Raw genomic sequence first — 20,234 nt, 5'->3', positions numbered from 1 at the left:
AAAACTAAACGCAAAAAAAAGTTTTAAAAATGTTTCTGGTTCATTTAATTCAACAGTTTCATCTTTAGCGCGGTAATCAGTTGTGTACACACTGAATAGCGACGTCATTACAATATGACACTGTGTACAAGGGACGCAATCATATGGCTAAAAACCTGAAGCAGTTATTTGCCCTTATATGACATTCAAAATATCAGCGCGGTCACATGACCTGACAGTCACTTTCGCTTGGTCACGTGTCAAAAAGACTGAAAATGTTTCTGATAGTCAAAATATCTCCTTTTCGGGTAATGGGATTTTACCATTGTAGACAAAAGTGAGGTATAATAAATAAAGTTATTACATTGTAATGAGCTCGAAATTAAGATTTATTGCTGCTAGAAATGGGATATAGACCATGTATAAAAATATTGTTTTGTTATTATATCCTATTGGTAGGAAATATGTGACACGATTGTTTTACTTTTTAAGACGACCAATGAAAATAACCATAGATATAAATGTAAAGTTATATTGTATTCTTTATAGATCCTTGCGTATCTGCACCATGCTTGAATTCAGCTACCTGTAAAAGGGATGAAGATACAGGAGGATTTATATGTCTCTGTTTGTCTGGATTTTCGGGGAAAACGTGTGAGATTAGTAAGTACTAACACATTTATCCAGCAACATGAGGAACAAAATACTAATACAGTTTGATGAAATTTATTTTTTCAGATAGTGGCATAATATTGGCCATGTCTATGAATATATATTCTTGAAAAAAAATGTATACATATAATGTATATAAATGCAATGATGATAATCCATACGTCTTTGTTTTTGAGCTTCTGCTCCGGAAACGGCGGCAGAGAGGATTTTTATGCGTTAAACCGCCATAAGGTAAACTTACAAATAAAAGCATAAAACTGAAACCAACAGTCATGGCCTGTAACCAAATAACACTATTGAGGTGGAGGGAAATTCATGTTTCCCGTTATAACTAACGAGGAAATAGCGTCTGAAATTGTATTCAGCATAATTTCATGTTATGATGGAGTTAAACGGATGTCATCTGGCATCTTCTGATATATCTGCGTAACTAATGTATGCACCCCCATTTTTACGCACCAATGCAACTATTTACCCGCTGTCTTATTTTATTACCAACGGAATCTAACGGAATGTAGCGCCTTGTTCTTGTAGTGGGTACAACCGTAAAATTTCAGTTCCCAAATTATTTCTACAGTAGGTCTTGTGCCAAAATCATTACCACCTAAATGTAGAATTAAAATTTCTGGAGGATCATTCAAATTCAAAATGTGCTAAACGGTTTCTACAACATTATGTATTTTCATACTACTTAAGCCTTTTTAAAAAACTGTACCAACTATGAACATAAGACCGTTAACGGATGTAGAACCAACAGGCATCAGACCTCCATTTTCCGACTGACATAATATCATTTATCCGACAGCCATCTTTAAACAAAGAGGTGGCTCTCCCAATTCTAAATGAAAGCGATTTCAAATTGCGTTCTTCAAATACAGAAAATTTCAAGGATTTTCTAATACAACATTGAAGTGGTAGGTGGTCGTAGGCGTTCAAAATTACAGAAAATAGGACCATTTCCTTTAGATCGGTATTTAAAATACGTCTGTACACTTTCTACACGAATTAATTGCAATATCAACAGAACCAGTCCTTCTTTGGTCAGTTTTAGAGGTCTTAAAATAAAGTCGTACAATCCCAGAATTCATGTAATATCTACATTACATAGAACATAGCTGTCGATACGTTTATGTGAATTCGAAAACTCTGCGATTCGAAGAAGAGTAATGTAGGCCCAGGACAAAGCAGTCGTGAAGGACATATACTCATCTACAGACCTATTTTAAGTATCGCGTTAGTTTGAGCAATACTGCATAAAGTTATCGGCTCCCGCTTATCTTTTTTTCACCACATTTTTTTTTGTGTTGTCAAAGAAGTTGTTTATTTTGTTAATAAAGCTTATATCTGAGATTTTGTCTGTAATGAAAGAATGTGAATATTGTTGTAAAGACAAAATGTTCAAAATGACTAATTGCCCAACTATATCTTTTTTCCTAGTATTTTTGAAAGCGATGCCTATTTCAAGTTGAAAATCTGTGGAAAGGACTTCGATTCCGTGGATGGCAGTCCTTGCGCGCCGCTTAGGAGAACTTTGTGAAGCCTTTGCCACTGAAAACGACTAATAGCGTCACAAATATCATACATATTTGCTTTAACTGAATAGTTTTCACAAGAATAGGTAGCATTTCATGTATAGTGTCATAACTTGTTTGTTTTTGTGGATATTTTATTCAAAGGTCTACCAGCGCAAGATTGTCAGATCTTAGTACAATTTTCTTATTTTTCAAAATTTCTCCCATGTATAAAATGTCAATAGTATTGGAATTAGTTCAAAATACGTTACGTAATATCTTTAAACACTAATTCCGCCCAATGACGTGGCAATTTACATACGGTCAAAAACCTTTAAGACAGCACCCAAAACCTCAGCTTTTGTTTCCCGACTCACCTGTATAAAGTACTCAAAACTGATTATCCGCCCATTCTGTATCATGGAATAGACATATTCCACGAAATTCATTTAAAAATCGAATCCGTACTTCAGCGTCATATCCTGAGATACCCGAATAAAATAATGCGGCTTTTTAGCTTGGGCCATTACATACGATTAAATGATTAAATGCACGAATAGCTTTTAGAGCAAAATTGAGTAAACCGACTGTTGATAGAAGTAGCCATAGTCTGATTTTGGGTGATAACCCTATTGCAAATTTTGCTTTTAGAACATTGGCTTTTGTACGGTGGTATGTTTAGGACATATGTTATTTTTTTTTAAATTAAATTATCTCGTGCGCACGACATCTTATCTTGAGCGATCAACATCTTATCTCGTGCGCACAACATCTTATCTCGAGCGATCAACATATTATCTCGTGCGCACAACATCTTATCTTGAGCAATCAACATCTTATCTTGAGCGATCAACATATTATCTTGAGCGATCAACATCTTATCTCAAGCGATCAACATCTTATCTTGAGCGATCAACATCTTATCTCGTGCGCACGACATCTTATCTCGAGCGATCAACATATCAGCTTGAGAGATCAACATATTATCTTGAGCGATCAACATATTATCTTGAGCGATCAACATCTTATCTTGAGCGATCAACATATTATCTCGAGCGATCAACATCTTATCTCGAGCGATCAACATATTATCTTGAGCGATCAACATCTTATCTCGAGCGATCAACATCTTATTTCGTGCGCACGACATCTTATCTTGAGCGATCAATATCTTAACTCGAGCGATCAACAGATTATCTTGAGCGATCAGCATATTATCTCGAGCGATCAACATCTTATCTCGAGCGATCAACATATTATCCCGAGCGATCAACATCTTATCTCGAGCGATCAACATATTATCTCGAGTGATCAACACATTATCTTGAGCGATCAACATCTTATATCGAGCGATCAACATCTTATCTTGAGCGATCAACATCTTAGAAAAGATCCGAGAAAAGATGTTGATCGCACGAGATAATATGTTGGTCGCTCAAGATCTTCTAACTTCCTGACTTCCGACTTCAAACTTCCGCACTTCTGACTGCCAACTTTCCTTTTTTTGGAAGTCGGAAGTAAGAAGTGTGGAGTTGGAAGTCGGAAGTATGAAGTCAGGAAGTTGGAAGTCAGAAGTGCGGAAGTTAGAAGTCAAAAGTGCGAAAGTTAGAAGAAGGAAGTAAGAAGTCAAGAATTCGGAAGTAAGAAGTGTGCAAGTTGGAAATCAGAAGTCGAAAGTCGGGAAGTTGAGAAGTGTGGAAGTTAGAAGTCAGAAGTGTGGAAGTTAGAAGTTGGAAGTGAGAAGTGCAAAAGTTAGAAGTCAGAAGTGGGAAGTACGGAAATCAATTGTCTACAAGGCTTCCTATAGCGAAGCCTACATACTATTTTTTTGTCAAGGACTAAATTTATTTACTTTGCATCATCCTGATTTTGCTGCCTTTTTTATTTAGTTCCGTATTTAAATGTCTAACCTGCAAACATGTGGAACGGTTATAAGTATAATCTAAATAAAACAAAAACGGTGGCAGTCGTATGTTTTTACTAATGATCTGAATTCACACAAAGGTCCTTAATAGATATTGAGAAGATGACCGAGAAAAAATGTTGATCGCACGAGATAATATGTTGGTCGCTCAAGATAATATGGTGATCGCTCGAGATAAGATGTTGATCGCTCGAGATAATATATTGATCGCTCAAGATAATATGTTGATCGCTCGAGATAAGATGTTGATCGCTAAAGATAATATGTTGATCGCTCAAGATAATATGTTGATCGCTCAAGATAATATGTCGTGCGCACGAGATAAGATGTTGATCGCTCAAGATAATATGTTGATCGCTCAAGATAATGTGTTGATCGCTCGAGATAAGATGTTGATCGCTCAAGATAAGATGTTGATCGCTCAAGATAATGTGTTGATCGCTCAATATGATATGTTGATCGCTCGAGATAAGATGTCGTGCGCACGAGATAAGATGTTGATCGCTCAAGATGATATGTTGATCGCTCAAGATAATATGTTGATCGCTCGAGATAAGATGCTGATCGCTCAAGATAAGATGTTGATCGCTCAAGATAATGTGTTGACCGCTCAATATGATAAAACGCCCCTTGTGCTAGCATTTTCTGGACACAGTAGCTCTCACATGATTTAATGCATAAAAAACCGAAGTCTCCGGACCAAAAAGGGCATAGATTAAATGTGGTTAATATGTCAGATTTTCCATTTTTTGTACCATCTTTACCACATTATGAAATGAAGAATGCTTAACATGACTGTATTGAAAGTCTATATACTCGTTTACACTAAAGCCAGGACGAAAGGATAAATTTATTATCAGACGGAAACCTCCAGTGTTCTTTTAGACTAAACCGACAAGATTTATTCGAAAGTCCAAACAATTGGCATAGTGGTGATGAAAATGGACCTATTAATCTCCTAAGAAAAGCATTTTATTTCAGTTTTAAGCGCTTAAACTCAATATTCCTTATAAAATAAATAACATTTACAGTTTTATCAGATCTTATCATAGTCAAATGATTCTTATGAGTCTAGCTGACTCAGTTATATGAACTTTGAAGCCAAATTTTCAATTAAAACTGTATATCAGGTCATATGATATCAGTACTTTTGTATCCTGTTTTTTTTGCACCCTGGCGAACTTTCTGGTATTTAAGTAAATGGACAAAATGTATTATAAGAAAGGACCGAAGTACATTTGATCACTTATCTTTAACTAACCTCGCTGAAACGAGATTTATATATAAACTTCACACATTCTTAAAAATACCTGTGATACGGTGGTCAGTCGAAGTATTATTTAAAAACAGTACCTAACAATACCTATCATAGTGTATTTGAATAAACAAAATGTATACATGTACTAACTGGTTTGTTGTAAAGTCAAGATTTTGACAAAGCTGCAATCTTCCACCTATTCTTTTTAACTTTTCTTTACAATGATTTGGCATTAGACCTAGGGATTTAAGTAGGAAAGGGTGAGAAAATGTACATTTTCTTATATGCTGATGGCGTGGGTGGGGTTTAAGTAGCAAAAAATGAATACGATTTACAAAAATGTTAGGTCTTGTTTATGATTGGACAACTTATAATGGGTTAAATGTTAATTATATAATAAGTAATGTCGTTCATTTTAGAGCAAGTGTGTTGATAGTAAACTAATTACAATTTTACATATGGGGAAATTTCGTTAAACATTGTTGATAAATATTTTTATCTAAGATTTAACTTGGACGAATACTTGAACTACAATATTACGGCTTCTTTGTTGCACAGTCTGCCAGTAGAGCACCAGGCTTGCCGAAGATCAAATACGCGTAAATGGGTTGAATGCCTTATAATTTGTTCTCTGAACTTTTCTATTTTTTCGTTTGGTCTTTAATTGCCTGCTACTTGTAGGTACACATCAGTTTTCATGCATAGATGCTATTCAAACTGGAGCAATATGTTTATTCAACTTAAGGTGTATCAAAATACACTCCTTCTGTCGCTTTAATAGGGGAATTGGCTGGCAACAACGACAGTCATACTATTGTCGTCAGTTAGTAACTAATTCATGGTTTAAACTCTGTAAAATATCAGCTACTAGAATAAACCATAGGTATTTGTTAACCAGTAATTGGTTTAAAGAGTTAAGAATGGTATCAGAAGTCAAGTACTTTGAATACCATAGCTTCTAAACGGAGTATTATTTAAAAGTGAAGAAAAACGCTATTGGAGTATTTTTAAATGAATTTAAAAATGACATAAACGCAGATATTGGATGCTGTAATGCTGATGGAAGTAACTTGAGAACGTATCAATTTTACTAATGAATTTGCTGATGAAGAATATTGTAAAACAGTTATTTCTAGTTCACATAGCATGATAGGTCTGTTCTTGCGATGTTTAAATGCGAAGTAGCACCAACCAGAATTTAATCCAGCCAGGCTTTCTGTTAAATGAACGAATTTACTCATTCTGTATAAATAAGGTAAAGCCTTAATTCCACTAAATCTTGAAATGTAAGTTATATGATGACATAAGAGTCAGTTTGTTTGATAATATATACTCATCAAATCATAAGGACATATTTCAATACTTGTTTTCTAGTCAATGTTGTATTTGTATACTAGTCAAAACCTGTGTTATATTAGTATTTTAAGACGTACGTATGACATTTATGTACTAGTATCATAAGAATGTAAACTGTAAAGATTTTATATGTACATATTGTTAAACGTGTTTATAGATATCCAGTTATTTTTATGTAAGCTTTGAGACAGTTTTTAATCTAATTAGAATGTGAAATCATTTCTTAATTGTTTACATGTTCATGAAAGCTAGTTATTTAGAATTGTAGTTTGACAGAGCGCCCGCTTCGAGTCGAGCGTTCGATCCCTAGTCGCGTCTTACCAAAGACGTAAAAAAGGCACTAGTAGCTTCCTCGTTTGGCGCTTAGCATTAAAAGGATAGTGCTAGGAATGGTCAGCCCGGTGTCAGTGTAATGTGACTGGGTGGGGTAGCATGTCACGTGTCTACGGTATGATACGCCAGTGAGGCAGCACTGTAAAGTTGGGTACTGTGCTCACTGCTACAAGAATACACCGTGGTTTATATGACTGAAAAAGTGTTGAAAAAGATGTTAAACCCGAACACATACACACACACACACACACACACACACACACACACACACACACACACACACACACAAAATAGTAGTTTAACGTAAAATTAACACATAAACATTTATAAACCCGGATAATGATTATACCCTGTATAATGCCTGTCGCTTTAACTTTTAGGTTTGCATAATATTTGTAAATACAAAAAGTGGAAATCCACAGGTAACCCTACACGACATAAAATGAAAATGTTGCAGAATGTTGACTGTGCCTGTTTATGGCCGGTATCTAGTGGCGTACGTCCCCCAGTTAAAATAAATGGATAGACCGTACATAGAACACAATGAGCAAACGGACAAGAATTTAGGGAGTATGTCAGATGTTATGGAGCCTGCATATCATAGAAACTGACAAAAGACAAAATTTACAAAAGCAGGTACCATATCCAAAGGGTGATTAAACAATACAAAAACTGTAAAAGTGCAAGTATTGGAACCACTCAAGCTCAAAATTTTCAAGTACAAAAACTAAACAGTATAGTACTACTTACACCACATTAATGTCGTGCTGAACAATCTCAAAAGATCAAAATATGATAGCTCTGATTGAAAGTACGGGGCTGCTGCACCATTCTAACTTCCTCAAGATTTCAAACTTATTTTCATTTATTTGATTTTAACAAACTTTTTTTTTAAAAATACATGATGTATTAAAGAGATTTCAGTAAACCAACTTTTTAGTAAAAAAACTGACTTTACCTGTTGTGGGAATTGATATGTGCACAAACCTTTCATAAATATAGATAGATCATTATTTTAATTTTCAGAGGAAGATAAATGTAAACCAAATCCATGTGTTCAAGAAAACTCTCAAATTTGTGCCGGGATAGGCGGCATTTTGTGTTATTGTAATCCGGGATTTAGTGGAGATATTTGCGACAAAAGTAAGCCGTTTATGTATTTAAATTGATATCATGTAAAGTTGGTCTATAACATCAGCCTTATATTCTAACATCTTCATAAGGGAATTTAAGATTTGTTAGGCATGTATTGCTATAGGCGAAAGTCTTTTGTTACGCACACTAATTCTTTTGTTTTAAATTGTATAATCATTTATTTTTAGAATGTGGTAATTAACATTTATGCTGTGTTTTATGACTATGTGTTTAGGAATATTCTCTGTTGTACTAGCTATCAATCAGAGCATATACTAGATAAAAAATATCGGGAAGAACAGTCGAGTTCATTGATGAACGTAACTGATATTCATGTTCATTTTCATCAGAATAACGTTGTTTGCTCAAAATGATAGCTTTTAACATGGAAGTAAACACAACACTTCGTGTTTTATGGATTGATCTAAAATGTGCCGACTATCGATGCACTCTTTTATTAACGAGTAACCCAAAACTAACTCGATGTTATATGATATAATTTTTGCATGGAACCGGGTGCTAAGTACGTCTTATAAGTTATGTCGTTGCTTATTTTGCTGCCAAAATCATTTCATCGTTAAGAGTTTAAAAATGGTTTCATTTGAATGAAATATTTGGCTGAAAGGACGAATAAAAAATTCAGTGTTCGATTTAAACAAATGTACTTTGAACGGAAATGTGGCTTATTAAAACCAGTAACTGTCGTCTTGACAGGAACCATAGTCGGTCAGCATGCATTTTTGGGGTCCTTTTTAGTCCTGTTTTTAGATTTTATACTTAATCAGTGAATAATTCTAAATACCGGTTGCATAATATTTCTAATGTTGACGTTTTGAATCAGTTTGGTTTTCTTATATGAAAATAAGTCTTGTCAAAAAATATATGTAATGTACACCTATACATATTATCATGATATACAGGTCCGTTTTAGTGTTTTCATATATCGCTCTTTCGGCTAAATCATGATTATATTGAAGGGCAAAATGTATTTGCAAATGATTTATCGGTCTTTAATTCTGATGTCAAAAACATAAAAATACAAAACAAAAGGTATGATGTAATTCGTATTATTTGTACTGGTGCAATTCTGATACAGACCAGTTGCATTGGTCGATGAATATGACCATTTCAAATAGGTAAAACTTGTTATGATCGTCGACAGTTCTTATAAATCAGAAAACAAAGGAGAAAGCAAGTATGCAATGATTGATAAAATTAAACTCATTATATAGTTTGATGCGTCTTTGTAGTTCGCTAAATAAAACATCGTATTTATGCCAAATTATAGTTTGAAACGACTTCTGTGTTTAATACAGTTGTTGAAAAGCGATGCGGGTTTATATTCATAAGAGCGGTTATATTTCAAGGTAACAGAAAAACCTGATTATTTTTTGTTGACCATTAAAACAAGTTATGTGTACTCATATTACAGAATGAATAAACATCGTCGACTTTAATTTTATTGATTTCTGATGGTTCATATTTCAAAGATTTTATTTCACAGATATTGACGATTGTAATGCTACTGCATGTAACGGGCATGGAAGCTGCCGGGACAAAGTTAATGGATTTGACTGCGAATGTTTCTCACGCTATGGTGGAAAATATTGTACAGTTGGTAAGTCTTTACATTACTTTTGGATACTATTTAAGTATGAGTGTGTTTCTATGCTCTCAGAACCGTTTCAGTCTTGTCATTTAATGAAAGAAGACCAGAGAGTGTTTTCTGGTATACACTGTGGTATTACATTTAACCAAACGTAAGGTAGCATTAAATGTCGTCTGAAAAGAAGATTTCCCGAAATACACAGAAGCCCTAAATACAGCCATAGTGATATGAATCGCAAAGTAGGCCCACAACAAAAGAAGCTGTAACGGAAAATACTGTAGACAGGTCGCTTAAAAAATTCCAACAATAAGAACATTATAAATATATACAAAATAAAGAAAAATAGTGTGTGTGAGGGAGAGTGGGGGTGGGTAGATTAAATGGTCGGATGTAGGGTGAAGGTGGAGAAAAGATGAATATTCAAAAGGGAAAGCCATGTCCCTTAAACGCACTATTACTACAACGTCGCAGACACGCACGTACAAAACACATAGCTAATATACACAGATAAACAAACAGGAAAGTAAGAAAAAAAACGCGCATAAATACACATACACATACGCAGGAAAAAAACAACAGTAGGGCACCGCCTAAGGACGCCCGGCGGTCAAAATTATGATAGACACGATAACGTACTCATGGTAGAAGGAGAAAGGCAGCAAACGCAAGGGAGCATAAATGCAAGGGAAACGGATGGGATTGGGCGATGGGGGAAATGGGGGTAGTGAGTAGAAAGAGGAATGAAACGCTAACAACAAAAAAGACAACATTCACAACACAAAGTACGAGACTGACTGAAAACAAGTTGAAAATAGGGACACCGCCTTGGAACGGTCAGTAAAAAGGAAACTAGACCTAGAAAGCAATTCATGTATATTAGCGGTAATAATTGTGTTAAGCTACTAAGAATATTATGTTTTATATTTTAGATAAATGCTCAATACAAGCTGCCGGAATCATGAGTTGCCCCGCAGGTAATGTATTTCATTTTATCTTTTGTGATTAAATGGAAATAGTTGCAAGTGTCTAAATCTAAATTTAACTAAAACAAGAAAATGAAATGCTCCTACTAAAACATAATTCAATAATCACGCGCTACATTCCAACGAATCATATTTCAGCTGGTTGCAACCCTAACCTTTGTCAAGGAGGGGGAGTATGTTTGCAAGGAGGCATATGTTCTTGTCCCTACGGATATAGTGGAAACAGCTGTGAAACTCGTAAGTCCTTCTCTAATTGTCTTTATATTATGTTCTGTATTTAATTGCAATACTTAGATAACATAGAAACATGACTTTAAACGCACAGGAACACAATGAGGATTATAACAGCTTTGTTACAGCCTAAACAGTGACCCTCGAGCCGGATATTCCCATCCGCACAAAACAGGGTGACAGTCGTTTTTCTGCATGATATATCAACAAAAAAACTAAGAAATAAAAATCATCAGTTTACAGTAATGTATTAAAATGCGCGTAAACAGGAATATGACGTTACAAAAACAAAAACAACGTAATAATTGTCAAAGTAAAGTAAGGCCTAAAAAATCTTTGTTTCCGGTAACATGCTGAAAAAATAGGGCAGAGAAGGTGGGATTTTTTTAATTAAGGGAGACTTTTCGGAAATTATTTTTGTGTCAAAAAATGAATACAAATAAGTGGGTTATGCCTTAACAGCATCAGTAAGTTGATTTCTAATATCACTGGCCAGGTTTAAAGCATAAAAGTGCAGTTTTGCAACTTTTTGTTAAAAAGGTGAAAAAAAAAGTTCTCCAAGGCCATAAAAAACATTTAGGATCAAGCCAAAAATTTAGGGTAGCATCTAGGTCGGGATACCGGAAACAAACAATTGTTTACATCTAATTACTTATTTAAGTCTGTATTTTTTAAATCGTGCTATTGCTCAAGTTATTATTTAATGTTGATTTTGTTCTATAACAATTTATTTTGTCTGAAGTATATTGTGCTCAGTAGTATTTGTCTGCAGTACTTATTTTAAATTCAATCACGCAATTGAAACATGAACTTTCTATTTCGGAATGATATAACGAACTTAAGTAGTTGCTTGAATATATTTGATATGGTTAAAGAAAGAAGACAACTCAAGTTAGCAACGCGTTTCGTATTCAAATACTTCTTCAGAAAAAACTTGCAGTTTATACAAACATATGTATGACGTCATGACGTCAAATAACCTGACATCATAACGTCAAAGTATGACATTACGTTTGGTGCTATTGTATTATATATATATATATATATATATATATATATATATATATGTGTGTGTGTGTGTGTGTGTGTTTCAATTTGATTGGCTCACAGAATTTATTTTACAAGTATAAAACAAATTTATTCGGATATCAACTTTTGCGCTGCTCCCGATGTTGGACTTCTTTTTAAAGAAACATAATTAATAAATGTCATATCTTTTTTGTTTTATACACTCGTAAAACCCGAAACCGAAGTATACATATCCGATAACGGCCGGCCGGAAGGCCGTTATCGGATATGTGTATTTCGATTTTGGGTTTTACAAGTGTGTAAAACAAAAAAAAATGACATCCATTCCTTTAATAGTTCAGAAAAACAGCCCCGGAACATAAAGTTGTAAGAACAATATTAAAGTGAATACGTACCATATAATTACAGGTTATTAGCTTTGTATCGGGAAATATGCACGAGTTCTTCAGCGGGAATATAGCGCAATATTCTTCCGCTGAAGAACGAGTGCATATTTCCCGATGCAAAGATAATAACCTTTTTATTACATACGCAGCTACACGTATAAATATTATGGAAATATCATAAATATGTTTAATAGCCTAAATAGGATTGATAATACTGAACTAAATAGAAAAATAATAGTGCACCTGATATGAAATTCAGGCGTCAGTGTATGGAAAAATATTGACGTTTCCGGCTCCAGTGTAACTTAACGGGGAATAGAAACGAGTATGTAATAATAATGTATGCTAAATATCATAAAATTACAATTATACATGGCCGGCTTTTGGTGAGAAATATCAAGTTTTCTCTCCCTTAATTATTGATTGTTATTTTAAAACACATAAATTACGACGATAATCAGATATGACGAAAGTCACTTCATCGGTGTCTGAGTTTCGTGTCTTCTCTCTTGTAAACCGCTGGAATGATTTTCGTAACAACTAGCATCAAAAGTTCACTTGATCAAGGCTAAGTGCATAGTGTACAACCAAGGTCACTATGTCCGAGATCAAGTCAGATTTGAAATAGCTTTATTTCAGACTGGATTGTGGATTTTCAAATACGAGTAACTTCACAAAATATTCATAATGATAATACAATGATAATTATGCATTATCTACCCAGATCACAAGGTCAAAGTCACATTTAAATATCAAACACCTAAACTTTATATACATTCCATATCTTATTAATCACTGACAGTATTTTCATACAACAAACATTAACTGTCGAGACGATGACATAGGTCATAAGGTCAAAGGTGAAGATCACGCTTTGATATCAAGGGTCAGTCACATTAAAATAAACTATTTAAATTGTCTCGAAGTATTTACATATAAAAAATCACCATCATAACATGACGAGAATCATGCACGTTCAGGTCACAAGATCATAATTCATGAATAGAAGAATATTCACAAAACTAGTACCTATTGTTTACCATTATCAAGAGTACACAAACCTTGTCACAGGAGCATTCAGTGGTTGTTTTTTCCTTTTTGTTTTCATTCAAAATTTAAGAAAAACGTTTGTAAGGGTTAACTGCCTTGATAGGCCGGTTATATCTACTAGACAAAATGTCCGAACCTCAGCTAATTCCAACATGGTATTTAATTGCTGATTTATAATTTCTAGTTAAGTAAACATCACAGGAAAAAAGTCCTCCAAAGAAATTCAAGCCAAACTCTGAAAATAAGGGGATATTTAAGGACAGCTTCCTTTAGATTTTAATTTCACCAAGTATTGCAATTTTATCTACAATAAAATCAATTAAATAAAATATTAGTATCAACTTTATATTTACATGCATGCATTTAAGAATTAATTACTAGCAAAAAAGTGATTTAACACCATTTATGCACGAAGGGCGGTTATACGTCGGGCGTTACAGTAATAATTGCACGAGGACGCAGCCAAATTGCAACTATTTGTACGACGTATTACCACCCCCCGAGTGTATAAATAGTGTAAACACACTCTTTTGCTATAAATTATTTCGTTTCTAATATGCCCTTAATCTAAAATAGTGGATAAAAAATAGAAGCGCTCTCTTTGTCGCAACAAAAACTTTGAAGTCACCGCACGTTAACTTGACGTCATTCTAGCATAAGAGTGTTTTAACAGCATATAAAAAAACGCAAAATAATGAAATTCAAATATAGTGGAAATGAAAATAGCAATACTTGAAGACCGAATATACAGAAAGGTAAATTTGAATGGGCTGTCATCAGATTTAACTTTTAGGAAGATCGAAAACTTTAGTCAGATTGGTGTTATTAATCGCCGTCAGGGATAGCGCTGGTTAAAATAATTTTCAGAACGCTGACTTCGTCCACACACATCATATACAAAACACATAATCATGGAATTACATCTGTAGGTGTTTCTCTTAAACATTGTAGGCGTATCTCTATAACATTGTTTAGATATATACACAAATAGAGAAAGGATCTCCCAGACTAATAGTTTTAATATAAATTTCTCTAAAAATATACCAAAACATGAATTGTGTGGTTATTCGGTATATTTTATTATAACATGTGGCCTGGATAATAAGGCTTTAGATTGATAAAATATTTGTTGTGAAAAAAAGATTAATTTGTTATATCTGAGTCCAAAGCAAGTAATGTAAATGCTATTTGTACTGAAAACAGATTTTTTCTATAAAGTGACAATTCTCGCCTCTCCCCCACCCTTTGCTTAAATTGGTGATTTTGCACTAAGTTTAGTATAGATTCGACAAATTAACTGTTAATGAGAAATTTTGTCGCGGACGATAACCTGGTGGAAATGGTATATTTACATGAACATTTTGCGGTTATATATAAAAGACAAGTGACTGTTGTTAGATCAGAAATATCTTTTATACTTATTTAAGCTTTTGAGTGTCTTCTAATAAAGCTGTATCGTCGATTTGTCTGTAGTTGTGCATGCATACACTGTGATGGATAAAGGTGGTGCTTGCGACTTGTACATGAATACACTATGATGGATAAAAGTGGTGCGTGCAACAGTAAACAACATTTCAGGATGTTAATAGATTGAAAATAAAACGTTGCATTCAGTGTGTGACATATTGACGAAATGAAAATACAAGTACATGTTGAAAAGGGTATTAAAACTATTTTCCAAAGAACCATTATATTTTGTTAAAAACATATATGTTACGATCAAATTGTCTATCCAAAATGTGCTTTAAATTAAGAAATAATTTATAACAAAAGAGTGCTTTTACAATATTTATGCACGATGGGTGATTATGCATCGAGCGATATAATTACACGAGGGCGCAGCCCGAGTGAATTTATTTATGCAACGTATTATCGACCGAGTGTATAATAGTGTTAAAACACTCTTATGCTATTAATTATTTCGATTCTAATTAACCCTTAATCTAAAACAATAGATAAAATATAGGAGCGCTCTTTCTTGGTCGCAGAAAAACTTTGACGTCACCGCACGTTAATGTGACTTATTCTAGCGTAAGAAAGTGGTAACAGAGACAAACATAATTGAATGATTTTTACATCCTAGGATGGGAAAACCGTCAAAAATACATTTCATCTACATCTTTCAATTTCACGTTCTGAAAAAAGGTTTCGATACTCCATAAAAAAGAGCGATAGCAAAAGTTACAAAATAGAATTTAAATTTAACGGACATAAAAATGTATAGAGGATTTTGCAAGTTTCCCATTGATTTGTATTTGTAAAGAATCACTCTTTAAAATGATACCTCAAATAACCTTAACTACTGAAGCATCTGAACGATGAACCGTGGTAAATTAGACGATTAATCACAAGAAGGCCATTCTAACATGCTCATTGACATATTTTAATAAATGTTTTGCTGGCCTACATTTACCAGAGGAGTTATGAATTGGACGTCATGCGATAATTTGATGTCATTATTGAGGTCATAATGCTCTCTTACCTGTACACGCGTCAACCGGTGTTTATCGCAGAATATACAGAGCTTGATTTCCTTCTTTGTTTAACTGGAAATCAAATCGAGCCATGTTAGCATAGTAATTTTTCATTCTTTCAAAATTTAGGCAGATTTCATACTAAACTGTGGGCGGGCTTTGATTCAGAGCATTTTGTATCATTGCCAATTGCATATTTTATGCACAAATTGTAACAATATTTTCAGGCTGTCATTTAATTGATTTTTTGTTTTAGGGACATGTGACATATCAGGATCTGTCGTAAGTACTATTAATGTAATATATTTGAACATTAAAGGTTTGCTCTCAATTTTTAGCACACCTCAGCCAAAGGCTCAGGGTGAGCTATTGTTGTCGCTCACCGTTCGGCGTCCATCGTCTGTCCGTCCGTAGTCCGTCCATACTTTCCTTTAAACAACATCTCCTCCTAAACCACAAAGCCAATTTCGATTAAACTTCACAGGGATGATCCTTGGATGGTCTTCTTTAAAAAATTGTTCAAAGAATTTGATTCCATACAGAACACTGGTTGCCGTGGCAACCGAAAGGAAAAACTATAAAAATCTTCTTGTCCAAAACCGCAAGGCTTAGGGCTTTGATATTTGGTATGTAGCATCATCTAGTGGACCCCTACCAATCTTGATAAAATTATCTCCCTAGGGTCAAATATGGCCCCATCCCGGGGGTCACACGGTTTATATAGACTGATATAGGGACAAACGTTGAAAATCTTCTTGTCAAAAACTATAAGGTCTAAGGCTTTGATATTTAGTATGTAGCATATTTAGTATGTAGCCCTGCACTGTGGGTCCCAAGTTTTACATAGAGGTATATAGGAAAACAATTAAATAAATTTCTTGCCTGAAAGTTCAAGGCCTATGCTTTTGATATTTTGTATGTATAATTGCGTAGTTGATCTCTAACAAGATTGTTCAAATTATGCCCCTGGGGTGAAAAGGGACCCCGCCCCAGGAGTTGCTTGATATATGAATTATATAGAAAAAATACTTCAAAAATTATCAGATCATATTTCCTAGACTGTTAAAAAATATTTACCTGATCACCCCAAGTGATTTGGGGTCACCCGACTGTGACCTTGACCGACTGACCTACTTTCTTATTTTTTAAGATACAGCCTTGAAATTTGATGACATGTACAGTTTTGCACACCAATCTTTAAACTGACTTTCATTGGCCATGAATATGACCTACTGACCTACTTTCTTGTTTTTGAAGCTTTAGCAAAGAAATTTGTTCAAGCAAGCAACTTAACTAAGGTGAGCGATAAAGGGCCATCTTTGCCCTCTAGTTGGTATATTATATGTATTTAAAATGTACTTGTTGTTAGGATTTTGAAGCCACCGTTTGTTGCATTTGTCCAGTACAGTGTTTACTTTGCAATGTTTGACACTTGACTGTGTATGCTGGACTCTGTGCTTCGGGAAATTCTTTACCCTAGCGCCACTATCAAAATGTGGTGATGAGGAAAGGAGCTGTCGGCATGTCTGTGGTGCAGCTATCACCGGTTTGGAATCGTAAGAAAATACATTTTGTCTTATATTTTAATTTTTATGAGACATTTTGAAAATCGAACAATGTAGTGCCGACTAGAATAAACACTTTTACTACAGGTTAACTGTAATTGTTCTAAAATATTATGCTAATTGCGGCGTTAAGAGCTTTTCTCCTGGTACGGATGCTCGAGTATTTTGATATACGTGTATATTCCAACTACATTTCGATACAGTGACATATCATATAGACATTATTAGGCCGCGTGCAATTCGTCTTCATATATATGATGCCTATAAAAGCAAACATTTGATTTAATAAATAAAAGAATTTGAACATATTTTTCAGGTGGTGAAATCGCATTAGTGATGGCACTATACAGAAGTGGTAGTGCTGTCACGTATGGTTTGCCTTTTGCTGTTTTATTGTTTGAGATCTGAACATTCTTTCTCATATGAACATTACATTTCAAAGAAAGGAAAACAAAATAGACTAAACAGGGCATAGCAAATCATCTCAAAAACAATAGTGTTCGCAAAATTACATTTCCTATATTTATAATGTGTCTAGCCTGTTAGATGTCATCGGCATAAAATCATTTTATAACATCGACAAACAGCATACATGCAACATTATCAAGAGTAATTATACGGACTACATTTGTTTCGCATTTTCTTTAATGTTTGTGTGTGATCGGGTTAGCTACTTTTTCAACATTAGATATTTCAAGAAAATATTCTTATACTTAGGAAATGGATTTCTCCTCGAATTTCTTTTTGCTCAAAATAAAGGAATTAGTCGATTTATCTGCCTGATTAATGACAGAGTTTTCATGTGCTTGAAATGAATGCAGTAACATTTCAAAGCCTCATATCTTAATATCAAAGTGTGTTTTGATTTGACAGTGAATAATTAGTCAAAGTTGTACTGTTTTGAAGGTGACCACTTTTTATAACACATCTTTTGATCGATTAACAAATTTAGCACTTTTGTATGGCGATATTTTTATGGAGTCTGATTTGTTGTTATTGAACTTGCCTCTCACGGTGTACCTGTATTTACTGGAACTATTCCTTTTGGTGAAAAAGGTTTAACAAAATGGTGTTTCAACCTTTAGTTGTAAGGAGAGGCTCACTTGAAAATCTCTATCTGCAATGGATAATCAGAGTATGCAGAACTTAGCGGTACTAGAGTATATATATTTTTTTGTTTTTTTTAATTTTTTTATTTAACGTCACACCGACACATGATAGGTGATATGGCGACTTTCCAGCTTTAATGGTGGAGGAAGACCCCAGGTGCCCCTCCGTGCATTATTTCATCACGAGCAGGCACCTAGGTAGAACCACCGACCTTCCGTAAGCCAGCTGGATGGCTTCCTCACAAGAAGAATTCAACGCCCCGAGTGAGGCTTGAACCCACATCGATGAGGGGCAAGTGATTTGAAGTCAGCGACCTTAACCACTCGGCCACGGTGTGTGAATCGAAACTTTATCGTTCACTAATTATACGTACACGTGCTTTTTTAATTCTAAAATTACTTTAAGACATGAGAATGAAAAGGTTAATGATAGTCCGTGGGAACATACCATATATATCTCTCACGAATAAAACTACTAATTTCTAGTCACTCATTTAACAACCCTACGCCAAAGCGCCACCAATATTGTTTAGCTTCCCGACTGATGCGACAGCGCCACCACTTGCAAAAATATACCGGCATATTTCTTTTCAGTGAGATTTCTTTACTTCTAATAATAAGCTCTCAACACCTCAGTTTACATGAAATTTTAACACAATTACTTTTAACCTGTAGTTACACGGCACTACATGCTCATGTTTTTTAAACAAGCTCTATCAATTGAAATATACTAGTAAAACAAAATGTAAATTGTACTTATCAGTTTGTAACAATTTGAAACCGGGTATAGCTGCACCAAGGAAATGCCGACAGCTCCTTTCCTTATCACCATTTTTGGTGGAGCTAGGGTAAATAGCCGTTTGTTATTGTTCACTGCAATGAACAATAAAAACGAGACTGAAGCATATATATATATATATATATTTTAACAAATTGAAACCGTTTGATACTGCACAAAAGTGATCTAAATGTAATATAACATTTTTTGCTTATACAGACCGGTGTGGATATCATTTCTCCTTCATCGGATGACGGAAGTAAGATAATATGTTATACACAAGGGGATACAATCTCCTCATGTAAAACACGAATTTATCTGGCAGTGAAATCAGGGTAAATATTGTTTTTATATTTTTATAACTATTTTCTAATACCCTTAAATGTTTGCTTTTATTTAAATTAGAATTGATAAATTGCACAAGACATGAATTTCATAAGTGATTATAATTAACGTAATACATGTATCAAACGATTTTCGACATTTTGTGCCATGCAAACATAAAAGTTAATTCTGGGATAAACCGTCCGATAAAAACAAGAAAGTTTGCAAACATTCAGAGTATAAAGTCAAACGTTTGATAAGCGTAAGACTTCATCCGATGTTGATATATATTTCTGAGCAAAGGGAGAGACCATCAAGAAGATTTGAGTTTACTGTTGAAATTGTTGATAATTATTATCTATCTTGAGATATATTCTTTTTTGCAAGCCAAAAACATTCATGAACAGGTAAATAAAGCTCAACGTGTAGAACTTTTTCACTACCTTTCGACATGTACAAATGTTATGGAAGTGAAGGCAATTGATTTATCCATAATAAGATTTCCATTAAAATGCTTTCAGTAACTCAA

At 34.3% G+C, this 20,234-nt stretch overlaps 1 protein-coding gene across 1 annotated transcript in view; it reads left to right on the top strand.

The window, feature by feature from the left end:
* LOC128547113 (uncharacterized) overlaps positions 1 to 20,234 on the top strand; it is a 111,167-nt gene that overhangs the window by 25,142 nt on the left and 65,791 nt on the right. The window contains exons 14-20 of the mRNA XM_053518840.1: positions 529 to 642; positions 8,060 to 8,176; positions 9,672 to 9,785; positions 10,706 to 10,750; positions 10,898 to 10,996; positions 16,186 to 16,211; positions 19,601 to 19,716. Of these exons, the coding sequence (XP_053374815.1) occupies positions 529 to 642; positions 8,060 to 8,176; positions 9,672 to 9,785; positions 10,706 to 10,750; positions 10,898 to 10,996; positions 16,186 to 16,211; positions 19,601 to 19,716 (631 nt within the window). The remainder of the gene's footprint in view (positions 1 to 528; positions 643 to 8,059; positions 8,177 to 9,671; positions 9,786 to 10,705; positions 10,751 to 10,897; positions 10,997 to 16,185; positions 16,212 to 19,600; positions 19,717 to 20,234) is intronic.

The sequence above is a fragment of the Mercenaria mercenaria genome, chromosome 1, assembly GCF_021730395.1.
Source record: "Mercenaria mercenaria strain notata chromosome 1, MADL_Memer_1, whole genome shotgun sequence".
Taxonomy (NCBI): Eukaryota; Metazoa; Mollusca; class Bivalvia; order Venerida; family Veneridae; genus Mercenaria; species Mercenaria mercenaria.
This window is presented reverse-complemented; position numbering and strand designations above follow the sequence as displayed.